Raw genomic sequence first — 12,032 nt, 5'->3', positions numbered from 1 at the left:
AATCGATCAATTTAATCGATTCTCGAATTCAAATTACGTTGTAGCGAACTTCAGAACAATTATAGTATTGAAATGGATAATCGCTAATACAACCATGCAATTATATTACTGGAATTAAAATATAATAATACCTACTTCTTAAGCTTAAAAAACTTATTATCTCGTTAACTTTAATCATATCAATATTTTATAGGTTATGTGACACAAAAAATCGGTTCCAGCAAGATTAATACAAGTTTGTTAAGAATTGAATTTAGAAATTACGATTATAAAGAAATAAAACTAAATCCTAATATCTTTTAACTAATAAAATATTAATGTGTAACGAAGTCTTAAAAATATAACTATCTTCACTTCGTTTCGGCGCCGTGGGCGGGGTCGAACTATAAAAGCGAAGTGTCAGTGGCGCCAAAGCTTTCCGCTTTGACTTTTTTATTTTTTTTTCGGGACGCCCCGCGGCAAAGGCGTTGGAGCGAGCGGCTTGAAAGCCATGGATAATTTAATTAGTTAATCTGTGACATGCATTTTAGCGCGAACACAAAGCGGTTATCTTTAAAATTAACTAATATTTACAAGTTATTAGTTTTGTTAAGACTTGGTAATGATTCTGGTTTTCAAACAATAAATATTCTTATGTTTTAAAAGTAGCAAGCAGGTGTTATTACTTTTAACTCCTGGATTACAAATATTTGCGGTTCCGGCACTTCATTCTTTAAAAAAATCAGTTATTAGTAAATAACTAAGTTTCTTTCGATTCGATTTAAATGCATAGATAAAAGAATAGAATTATTTTTCCCCAATTATACCCTGTTTCTTGTAGATTCCCCTTTTACCAGAATAAAAATTATAAAAACCAACAGCAAAAGTCAAAATTATTTGTGTTATGTTTTATGAACTACTTAAATTTTCATCGATGAAATTCAAAAAGGTACGATACCGATACTCGAACGCTTGTCAACTTACGCGTACTAATTACTTCAACTAATAAAATGTAAATGTACATACATCGGGATGTTTAAAAAAAGAGGAAAGCTACGGGCTGCCGCCTGCAATTAGAAGGGTCATCTGAAATACGTAAACCATCTAATAACCGTAATTATAAGGGGTTTATATTAAAAACAAAAAGTTGGCTCAAAGCACGCGCGGCGCCCGCGGCACCATAGACTAAGTTAGATGGCGCCACTAGTACAAATTCGGCGGCAAATGGGATATAATGGCGCGTATCATTTGTTTAAACATTGTGTAATAATAAAAACAACGATCATTTTATATAAATAAAGCATCACTCATTCTAATTTATGAAACTGTAACCATGTATGAAAACTCTTCGATCCTCTGCGTTTGATGCTAATAATAAGAGGGATGTAAAAAGGTTCCGAGATTATATTTTAAAATTGTGATAATAAAATATTTAAACTAATAAAAATCATGTTTTAAATATACATTCGTGTAACTGTATATGTGTATTGCAAATACTTTTCTGATTTATTTAAAAGGAAACGCATTTAAGAAGAAAGGACATCTTTAAAGTCCTCGGAAATGATTAAAAATGAAATTTTAAAACAACGTATTCCGAGTATAGACTAAAAATCGTCCAGACATATTATTACTGGCGTCGGCCACGCAATTTCTTTCTAAAAAACGTTGCACCAAATCTCTAATTTACCGAAAAAACTGTATCATTCACGAACGACCCTTCTCTACTTTTTTTCTTCTAACCAGGTTTCCTAACGCGTGACTTTTGACTGACTGTTTAGGCCCGAGGGCAATCTCCTATCCCGAACGCAACCGCAGAATTAAAAAAAATAAACAAAAGATGGCGCCCAACGTTGCGTTCGCGTGCTCACCTTTTCGGCGGGAAGAGCTTTGGAAAAAAAAGACGTCGGTCTGTTACCTGTGACGTCGGCTAGAAACAAAGTGGATAATAAGGAGAAATGGGACCGGAATTAGTGAGGATTGTTTTTATATGCTGAATATAGTCAGTAGATATGATGAAACAAGCGCTTTGTGAAAGTTTATTATTATAATTTTTACCAATATCACAGCGTTGCAAATTTTACAAAGGCTCTACTAAAGAATATAAATAATTGTGAAAAGTCTTCCATAAAACTTGCCCTTTGGTAACGGAGACATTACTTTTCCAAGTAAGTATATCTCTATACAATTCCTCAAAAGTTGAATCTGTTAATCTGATTTTAAATGAACATATCAGAATCAAACCAAACAACTTGTTCACTGAAAGGTTTTCGGTTCGGTTTTACAGACAGCGCCTACCCTTTTGATAACAGCAAATATGCAACCAACATTTTTTGCGATTATTATTCTGATGATATATTTTAAATACGATATAAATCCTTCACATCTGAGGTACAAAAAAAGGTACATTTGTTCGTATCTTGGGAAATGAGGCAAAACACTACATCAGCATGTTTTGGGAACATTATTCTGATTTTATTCAAAAAAAATATTTATAAAAATGGCACCGAACAATTTATATTATCTATGTTCAAGAGACAATTGTCAAAGTCAATGTCATTGTCAACAAGTTTTATACAATTTATCTTATCGTCGTATTATCTTAGTTGCGTTGTGTTTATAAGAATGTACAAGTAATAATATTTTGTATTGTGTATATTCAGATTTCAGATCGTTATTACGTAATGGCTCGCAACATCCTTAAATTGGGAGCTCTGGAGGCTCAAAAAACTGCTTTCCTCCTATGTGACATTCAAGAAACCTTTCGACCTCATATAAAACATTTCGGCGAAGTTGTTAAAGTGGCGAATAAAATGGTAGGTATTTAGTCTTAATTAAACCAAATCAAAGATTCATTAATATGTAAGAGTGTTATCTTGAATGTGAAAAATTTCAAATTGAAGGTTATCTTTTGAAGATTTATTTTTAGGATATAAGAAAATTACTTAGCATAAATTTAATGCTCATTAGCTTAATGATTAAGGGCGTGGATTTACAATCAAGTGGTTGAAGGTTCAAATCATACAATTTGACTTTTGTAATTTGTATAATGGAAGCAATAGGTTATTTTTACTAACACCTTATTCTAAATACACCACAAAATCTTAATAAAAACTAAGTATAGCGCTGAAGTTTTACAATGGTTGCTATAAATCCTGGTTTTCCATATCCCTAGGACTGGTATATATATTTTACATGTAAATGAAACATGGTTCACTCCAGCTAATCCTAAGAAGAATCCCAACCATTTCATGTTGCTGGAGATCTCCAGAAGTAACCTCTGAGTTGAGATATTAAAAAGTTTTTTTACTCCATTCTAGGTTGCAGCAGCAAAAGTGTTCAATATCCCGTTATATGTTTCCGAGCAATATCCAAAAGGTTTGGGTCCTACCACAAAAGATATTAACATATCTGAGGCAGCTTTAGTTTACGAAAAGACTAAGTTTTCCATGTATACTCCAGAGCTGCAGGAAAAGCTAAAGAAAGACATACCTAATTTGAACTCGGTTGTATTGTTTGGGATTGAAGTAAGTTACTTTTTTTTATCTTTTTTGCTGGCACAATGTCAGTTTATCCTGTACATTATGCCAGATGCATGAAAGTAAGCCAGTAACTGGCATTTTAATGTTTCAGGCCCATGTTTGTATAGAGCAGACAGTGATTGATTTACTGAGTGAGGATATCAATGTTCATATTCTGGCTGATGGTGTATCTTCAAGATCATTAATGGATAGAGGGTTAGCACTACAGGTAATAAATTATATACTAGATATTTATACTTATGATTTATCTATATTTTATTAATTGTACTAACATATTGTCCCATAAGTGGAAAACTTAATAACTACAAAATTATACTTTTGAAAAAAAAACACACTTTTCTGTTTAATATTTAATATGGATTCCTTATATTGGTAGTCTTAGTTTGAACATATCTGTTTTTCCACTTTTCCAACAGGAACATAAAAATATTATTTGAATCGCTTGAGAAAACTTGACACAGCTCGACCAGAATATAATTCATGTAGTTATAATATTTTGTCAATAAGAAAACTATTATAATGCAATGCCAAAATGGTAGTTATTTAGTTATCCACATATTGGGACAATATTGTCTCCCATTCTCTTTGGAAAACAAAGAACAGTATATTTTAATACTGTTACATTATTACTAATATTATAAATGCGAAAGTTTAGTTAGATGGACGTTTGTTAGAGTTTGTAACCTAAACAGCTGAACGGATGTCAGAAATTTGGCATCAATGTAGAGGATAGTCTGGAGGAACACATAGGCTACTAACTTTTGATCTTTTTCCACGCGGACGGAGTCGCGGGCGCAAGCTAGTATAACAATAATATTGCATAATATTATTGCTTATGGTATTTAAGTCATAATTACCTGATAATTGATATCTGGTTTGTTATATAACATTGTTATCTCGGATATGTCTTAAGATTACTGTTACTTCGAAAACATTTTAAGATAATTGCTACCTCGAAAACATTTTAAGATTGATTTACAAACATTTAAAGATAAACTTTTAGAAACATTTCTAGAATACTAGCTAACGCTTAGCTTAGCCTATGTGTTCTTCCAGACTAGCCTCTACATCTATACCAAATCTCAACGAAATCCATTTAAGCTACAAACTAACAAACATCCATCCATCTAAACTTTCGCATTTATGATATTAATATGATTATTCCCATACCGATTATAAGAACTGTATTTTATTTATATTTCGTAAAACTTTCAATTGCAAATGTTAAAATTCAAATGACAACGAAGCCCTTTGAAATTGGATAACAATTACCGTTATCATGGCAACCTTGCTTCTATGCTGCTGTTGGCGTAGATTTTGTACCTATCCTGCATGAGGGTTTTTTCCAATTTATTTACCCCCTAAGTTTTATAGCGTTAAAGTATAAAACCTAGCATGTTGTAAGTGTAGGGCTTTTTATTAAAGAAAGAATTATTCAAAAATATGCTTTGCTGACATCCTATGCCACAAAGTGTGTGTTTACGCTTTATTATATTAGTGTAGATTCTTTCAAAGCATTATAAGATTGATTTGGTTATTACAGCGGATGCAATCATTGGGATGTTTTATAACAACATCAGAGAATGTCTTGTTCAAGTTGCTACGAGATAAGAACCATCCCGCTTTCAAACATATATCTAAACTTAATAAAGTGCCCACAGTTGATATTCTAGGTTATGATATCACTTCTAAGCTGTAGAAATATGTAAGGTAGTTTAAAAATAAATATTATGGTGGAAGTTTGGTTGGGTAGATTTAGTAATACTATTTACAGTTATTTCTGGATTTACTCTTTTCAGTTTAATTTATTTTGTTTTGCTTAGTTATATAATCAAAATTGTATGAATAATAGATTATTTAATTTGAGATTTGTAACATAAAATAAGTGTATTTCTAATATTATAAAATTGAATTTTAAAATATTTACTATATGGAAAATAATGATTTACATTTTTGTTTCAGCGTTTCCAATCCATAGGTTGTTTTGTTGGTACATCAGAAAACGTGTTATTCAAACTATTACGAGACAAGAATAGTCCTGCTTTCAAACAAATATCAAAATTAAGTTTAAAACCGACTCCCGATGAATTTGGTATGAGTTCATAAATCTTTTGGCAACGGAAATGGAAAAATAATTTTTTTTATGTATATATTGTTAATGTTGAATAAAATCAATTAAATATTGTGTTTTTTTATTAATAAACAGATACAGAATATTTACAAAGTTTAGTTGTAAATAAAACACTAATTTGCAATGTATATAATATATTATGAAATTATGGAATATAAATAAATGCTTGCACACTCATTAATGGTTTACTTAAATGTCGCTAAGTACAGATTTCTCTAACTTAGTGACTGAGTGCAATTAATATTTAGTTTCACTTCAACAACGACCACTTAAGTTGTTCCTTGGCTGACTGCAGCACCTGTAATAAACAGAAAACTTATTTATCAAAATAATTTATTACAAATTATTATGTACAGTCAGCTACATTAATATGTATACAATGGTTGCCTGGCAATGAACAAGGAGGAAGTAACTAAAAATTTCTATAACAAAAAGAATTCTTTCACCCTTAAATGCATGATTTTTCCAAACTCCTCGATAAACATTTTAAATGCAAGATCGGTATTTTAATAAAGGAATAGCAATAAAAACCTAACATCCAATTTTTTTTAATGTTATATTTACACAAATATTAAAGTAAATTAACTAACAATACTAACATATCTTTAGATATAATTGTATATCTGTAAAATTTACAATAGTTTAGGACCTGTCCCCCCACCTACTAATAGAGATGAATATAATTTTAAAACCAAATATTTATATAAGTTTTTAAACTTTTGTAAATGGATTCATATTTATGCAGCTGACTGTACAACAACAATTTGTCTTTAATTTATTTGAAGACTATATCTCAGTACAGGTATTTTGACAGTGGAATATTGCCTTAAGGACGTCCACATTTCTTACTTCCTATTATATTTTATTTTTTTTTTTACTTGCATGTTCACAATTTACTTAAGTGCTCACATATTAGATGTACTGTTTGTTTATGTGCTATTTATTTAAAAAAACATATATAATAACCTCAATTCGTTGTCTTTATATTAAGAGAAAAGATTTGTTTTTTTTTGTATTGAAATAACTCAAAAACTACTGGACCGATTTTAAAAATTCTTTCACACTTAGAAAGGTACTTTATCTGTGAGTGCCATGGGCTATGTTTCTCAGTATTTTTATTTACAGGCGGGCGTTGTCGCGAGCAACAGCTAGTAGAATATAAATTAAATCATTCATTAAAATAATTATAAATTCTCTTAGCATACTTACCAATATTTGTAAATAAAATATTACAAAATACATAATATAGGGGAGTTAACAAATTACAATGTGCAATAAACTTGTATCACGTTAATATTTTTAAATCAAAGTATCTACAATAAAATACTATCTTGAAGATAAAAATAGTTTTTACCAGAATGGTTTTCATTTTTCTCATACACATTATCATTTGAATTTATTCACGTATTTACTTACCATATTAACTGTAATATGTTAAATTATTTGGATCATAAAATCCCCTTTATGAATTCATTGCGTATTCGAATATTATACTTTTGGACAATTTTAGCAAACTCAATAGTATAAAAACCTAAGGAGACCTTAGATAGATTTCCGAAAAAAAAAAGCATAGGATTGTTTTTTTTCTGTGTAAAACCAAAATTTGCTTTTAAATTAAAAAAGTTACTAAAAAGGGTGTTTAGTTTTCCAAAATTAAAAACTAATTAAGTAATCAACATTTAATCATAAAGAAAAAAAAAACAAATGAGAAAATACAATTAAGAATACAAACAAATTTGCAGAATTTATATTAAATACCTCTAATAATTGCTTTTTATTAGATAGGTTAGAATCTGAAAAACAGAATTAATTCTACCAGTTTATTGCCAGAAATAAAAAAGTTAAAACAACTAAAACATCCCAAATGGCACTGATGTTAGTAACTTACAGATCCCAACTGTTGAATATTATCTGAAAGTTGGATAGAGATAAGAAAAAGTTAAAAGAAAAAAAACAGAAAAATCGAAATTCGAATTTTTTAAAAAAAGAATGTTAACATGAACCAAGAGATGAAAGAAGTAAAAGAAAAAAAAAAACGTTATCATGAGCCAAGAGTAGAAAAAATGTTAAAACGAACAACGGAAAAGAAATTCTTAATAAGTTATTGGTTAGTCAATGACATTATTCATAGCTATTGCTGTTTTTATATATATAAAATATGTTATTTTTTTTTCATAAAACAGCATGTTTTTAATCTCAATCACTCTTATGTTTGTATAAAAAAGATAATATAAAAAGATCCCTTAATTTATGTATACTTGAATTGTATATATTTATTATGTTAATTCAAAATTTCCTAAGAGAATCATACACCAATCAATGATTAAAAAAATTTAAATATCCGCACAAAAAAAACAAATTACGTAACATTTGGTAAAACGTTAGCTAAAAATGGATATCAAAAGTGAAAAAACTCAAACTACATCTAATAAAAACTAGTAAAACCTAAATATGGTGCAAAATCAATAAAAAAAATTATTAAAAATTGTTTTAGTACAATACATAATTTGAGTATATGAAAAATATACTAAAAAGAGGCATTCTAAAGCACTCTTTCTAGTAATTATTTTTAATTGACAATAAAAAAATACACACTACAACTACAGTGGTATTCAAACTTTATGGATGATCGGAGTATCATGAAAAGATCTAAACACAAATTAACAATAGAACTTAATTGCAGTGATTCGTGTCATTACATTGTCATCCCTTTTGTTACCTTCAACAAAATAGAGACAACATATTGATGTGTCACTAAGTTCCCCGTTAAGATATCCATTAACCCATAATCAAACACGATTTTTGAGATAATTGTAAAGTAGTGATGGTTTTTTTTCTAAAGAAAGTTTTTTCCTGAGGTCAATACTGATAAGTCACCAATAAAGACATTAAAAAATGTGAAGTGGGTAATAATTTCTCAATATTTGATCAAAGGTCACTTATAACGAGCGACCATAAAGTTTGAATTCTATAATACATGTGCTGAGTCAAACCACAATGTCACCAGAAGAGTTTATTGAAGTTGTCTATGATATGTACCTGCGCCACGGTCTGCTCGCCGAGCGGCACGTCCTCCGTGCGCAGCGCCGCGCGACCCACGATGGACGTCGGGTCAGAGTCCAAGATCACTCTGGAATATACATACAATTATATCTTAATTACATTAAAAATAAAGTACCTATATGAAAATATCATCAACATCGTTCTCCTTATCCTACTCCCGTAGGGTCACAACAGTTTTTTTTTCTTCCAAATAACTATCATACGTCATCCCAGTCATCACTCCTTTTTGATCATGTCACCTTTCACTCAATCCATCCATCTCTTTCTAGGTCTACCTTTACCGGTGTACACTTCCACACTCATAACTAACGTTTCCCTTGCATGCGATTCATCCCTCATAACATGCCCATACCATGCTAACCTTTTACTCCTTACCTTCTCTACCATTGGGGCTACTCTCAAACCTACTCTAATATACTCATTTTGTATCCTATTTGTGTTACCCCATACATCCATCTTAACCTTGTCATTTCTGCCATATGTTGTCTCCTTTCATCCGACCCTTTTACTGCCCAATATTACAAACGCTTAAACCGATCGTTCCTCTCTATCGTTCCACGGTCTCGCTCACACTGTCAGCTTAAGCGGAATATAACAGTGAAGTCAGTGCCATTTCTTGGATGCATCCGATGTACATTGATTTATAACATATGACATCAAAAAGATTATAGAGCGACTCTAACAATGGTATAGAACTCAAAACTATTATTGAAATGTTTGTAGTGTGCAGGTTAATCTCAGAAACAGCTATTTAAAGGCAGTTCTGACTAACATATTGACTAGTAGAAACTCGAAAACTCAAACCTCGATAACTTAAAAACCTCTATGACTTCAAAAATAATATGTTCCCTTCTTATCAGAGCCCAAAACCTATATATCATAGACCCTTGATAACTTAAAACCTCTATAACTTAACATTTTGTATTTCCCTTGGACTGTAACTTATTGAGGTTCCAATGTACTAAGCTTCATTAAAAATTTGTTATTTTGTTTAATCTCACCCCATATTATAAATAAAATAAGCCTTATAATAAAAATCATAATATTCTATAACAATATAAGATTCAACGTACCCTCCATCACAGATCTCGTCAAAGGTAAGCATCACCGAGTCCAAGTTGTCCATGATGACTCGCTTTTCAACATTTCTGCGCAATAGTATGCTGACTGACTCGTACAATGCATTCAGCACTGATTGCAGGATCAACTGAAAACAATATTTTCATAATAAGTTATCCTCTAAATAATTTCTAACATCTTATTAGTTGTAACTAGCTGTTCCTGTGCGACTTCATCCACAGTAAATTATAAAAATTTCATTTTATTCTTTACACTTGTCAAATTATCAATTGCAAATGTCAAAATGACATGATGTCAAACCATGGCAACCTTGCTTCCTTGATGTTGGCAGCAACTTATGGTCTCTTTCCCACATAAGGGTTTTTATCCATAATATTTACCCCCTAAGTTTAATGGCGTGAAAATATATAGACTTTTTATTATAAAAAGAATTATTCAAAAATATGGTGTAATTGCTGACATCTTAGGCAACAAAGAAGTGTGTGTTTACGCTTTATTACAATAGAATAGAAGTATAGATAGATAGAGAAAAATTCCAATATTCAAATATAATTTTAAACACACTTCAGTATTCCAGTAACCTATATCTATACTACTGTTATAAGTGGAAAGATTTGTATTTATGGATTTTTGTATGTATTTAAAAACTCAAAAATTACTGAGCTAATTAGAAAAATTCTTTCAACATTAGAAAGCTGTGTTATGAGGAATATAGGTTATATTTTTTTACTATTTTTTAATTTCATGTGGACAATGTCGCAAGCAACAGCTAGTGGTAATTAAATTAAACAGAAATCAATTTACTTTAACAGAAGTAATAAATACTCTAGCACTTTCACAAATCAACTAATTGATAGAAGCAATAAGAATAGCTACATATCTTCAAGTGCTGGTTTATTGCTACTAGCTTCTGTGAATATATTTTTTTTGTGGCAACCCATGTCTAAACAAGTTTAAGGTATATATGTGAATGTTGTCCAGCATGTTTACCAAATTGCGCACTACCCTGACATTAGTATTGCCAAACTCTTTTTATTATACAACTAGCTATTCCCGTGTGATTTCATCCGCATGAAATTATGAAAATTGTATTTTATTGTTTTTTAAATTATCAATAGCAAATGTCAAAATGACATAACATGACAAACCTTAGCAATCTTCCTTTCATGATATTGGCAACAACTTATGGTCTCTTTCTCACATTAGGGTTTTTATCCAAAATATTTACCACTTAAGTTTAATGGAGTAAGTGTAGGGCTTTTTATTAAAAAAATATTCAGAAATATGCTGTGATTGCTGACATCTTAGGCAACATAGAAATGTGTGTTTATGCTTTATTATAATAGTATAGATTGACAAATACCTCATTCTCATGTGAGCTGCCCATAACATAAAAGAAGAGGTCCACATTGCTTTTGTAGACACATGTCAAGCCGTCCAACATTATGATCTCAGCATTGGCCCTGGAAACATTTAATAATGGCCACTTTATAAGACATCAAACACTTATAACCTGAAAAACTAAATAGGAAAAAGAAAAAAGTATCTGTCAGCACCGGGAGGGAACAAATGAAAAAAAAACTATTTTTTTGGGTAGTTGCAATAACCTTAGTTGTTACTATTATAATATTAGTAGGAGGAACTGCATATACAAATAGGGACATATAGAACTTAATGAGAGGTTCAAGCACACAGGCCTCGGACTAGATCTTAGGATGGCAACACCTTAGTAAACCATACTAGCCCAATGCGAGGTGGTTGACTATGCAAATTCATGGAATTTCTTCAAATATATCTGTTTCATTCAATATAAAACCACTTAGATAATGCTGTTGTATACTTTACCTGTGTGTCTTGTTGAATAGGTTTTTTTCAAAAGCTTTCTGCTCCTTTGTAGTTGTAAGTATGTTTTTGTCATAATACTTAGCTAAGATTCTGTTGCCTTCATTATCCAATATACACATGCCTTTCACTATGTATAAAGTTGGCTCCTGGAATTGAAATAACATAAAATTACGAACTAAAATTTGCTATTAAGGATTTTGTATTTGTAAGTACACGAAATTACACTTGACTTTTAGATACATTTTAATTTTATTTTTATAAAGCTTAAGTGATCTATCCATGTAATCATTAAAAAATATAGCTATGACTTTTTATTGGAGAAAATTTCATGTCGCTGAAATAGATGAAAAACCAGTACATCTCTTAAATTCCTTATTGAAAATAATTTACTGCAG

The 12,032-nt window shown here is 30.5% G+C and overlaps 2 protein-coding genes across 6 annotated transcripts in view; one reads left to right on the top strand and one right to left on the bottom strand.

Annotated features, from left to right (window-relative positions):
* Positions 1-2,538: 2,538 nt before the first annotated feature.
* LOC106101829 (isochorismatase domain-containing protein 1-like) lies at positions 2,539-5,703 on the top strand. 3 transcript variants are annotated; one of them, XM_013281168.1, is made up of 5 exons: positions 2,539-2,792; positions 3,297-3,503; positions 3,610-3,726; positions 5,062-5,223; positions 5,481-5,573. In XM_013281168.1, exons 1-4 carry the CDS (start codon positions 2,661-2,663, stop codon positions 5,215-5,217), a joined length of 612 nt encoding a protein of 203 aa, XP_013136622.1. In that variant the 5' UTR covers positions 2,539-2,660; the 3' UTR covers positions 5,218-5,223; positions 5,481-5,573. The 3 variants fall into 3 exon arrangements, with proteins under 3 accessions (XP_013136622.1, XP_013136621.1, XP_013136623.1); XM_013281167.1 differs by having other exon boundaries at positions 2,540-2,792; positions 5,062-5,228; XM_013281169.1 differs by lacking the exon at positions 5,062-5,223 and having other exon boundaries at positions 2,542-2,792; positions 5,481-5,703.
* A 63-nt stretch (positions 5,704-5,766) lies between these two features.
* The window catches only part of LOC106101938 (coatomer subunit zeta-1), an 8,437-nt gene continuing 2,171 nt past the window's right edge, over positions 5,767-12,032 (bottom strand). The window contains exons 1-5 of one of the 3 annotated variants that reach the window (XM_013281324.1): positions 11,638-11,799; positions 11,156-11,255; positions 9,786-9,919; positions 8,689-8,779; positions 5,767-5,947 (exon numbers count right to left, since the gene is read on the bottom strand). In XM_013281324.1, coding sequence (XP_013136778.1) covers positions 5,900-5,947; positions 8,689-8,779; positions 9,786-9,919; positions 11,156-11,255; positions 11,638-11,756 — 492 coding nt within the window. In that variant the 5' untranslated portion in view covers positions 11,757-11,799 and the 3' untranslated portion in view covers positions 5,767-5,899. Of the gene's footprint in view, positions 5,948-7,405; positions 7,561-8,688; positions 8,780-9,785; positions 9,920-11,155; positions 11,256-11,637; positions 11,800-12,032 lie in introns of those variants that run through there. The other 2 variants (XM_013281322.1, XM_013281325.1) reach the window with 2 other exon arrangements.

Source organism: Papilio polytes, unplaced genomic scaffold (genome assembly GCF_000836215.1).
Source record: "Papilio polytes unplaced genomic scaffold, Ppol_1.0 DF823935.1, whole genome shotgun sequence".
Classification (NCBI taxonomy): Eukaryota; Metazoa; Arthropoda; class Insecta; order Lepidoptera; family Papilionidae; genus Papilio; species Papilio polytes.
Note: the sequence above shows the minus strand (reverse complement) of the source record. Positions and strands in the feature narration are given on the sequence as shown.

Bases quoted from the DNA above. Each gene is read 5' to 3' on its own strand.
- LOC106101829 (XM_013281168.1), top strand. From the start codon at position 2,661: ATGGCTCGCAACATCCTTAAATTGGGAGCTCTGGAGGCTCAAAAAACT. The intron at 2,793-3,296 runs GTAGGTATTTAG...ACTCCATTCTAG, and splicing joins TTAAAGTGGCGAATAAAATG to GTTGCAGCAGCAAAAGTGTT. The intron at 3,727-5,061 runs GTAATAAATTAT...TGGTTATTACAG, and splicing joins ATAGAGGGTTAGCACTACAG to CGGATGCAATCATTGGGATG.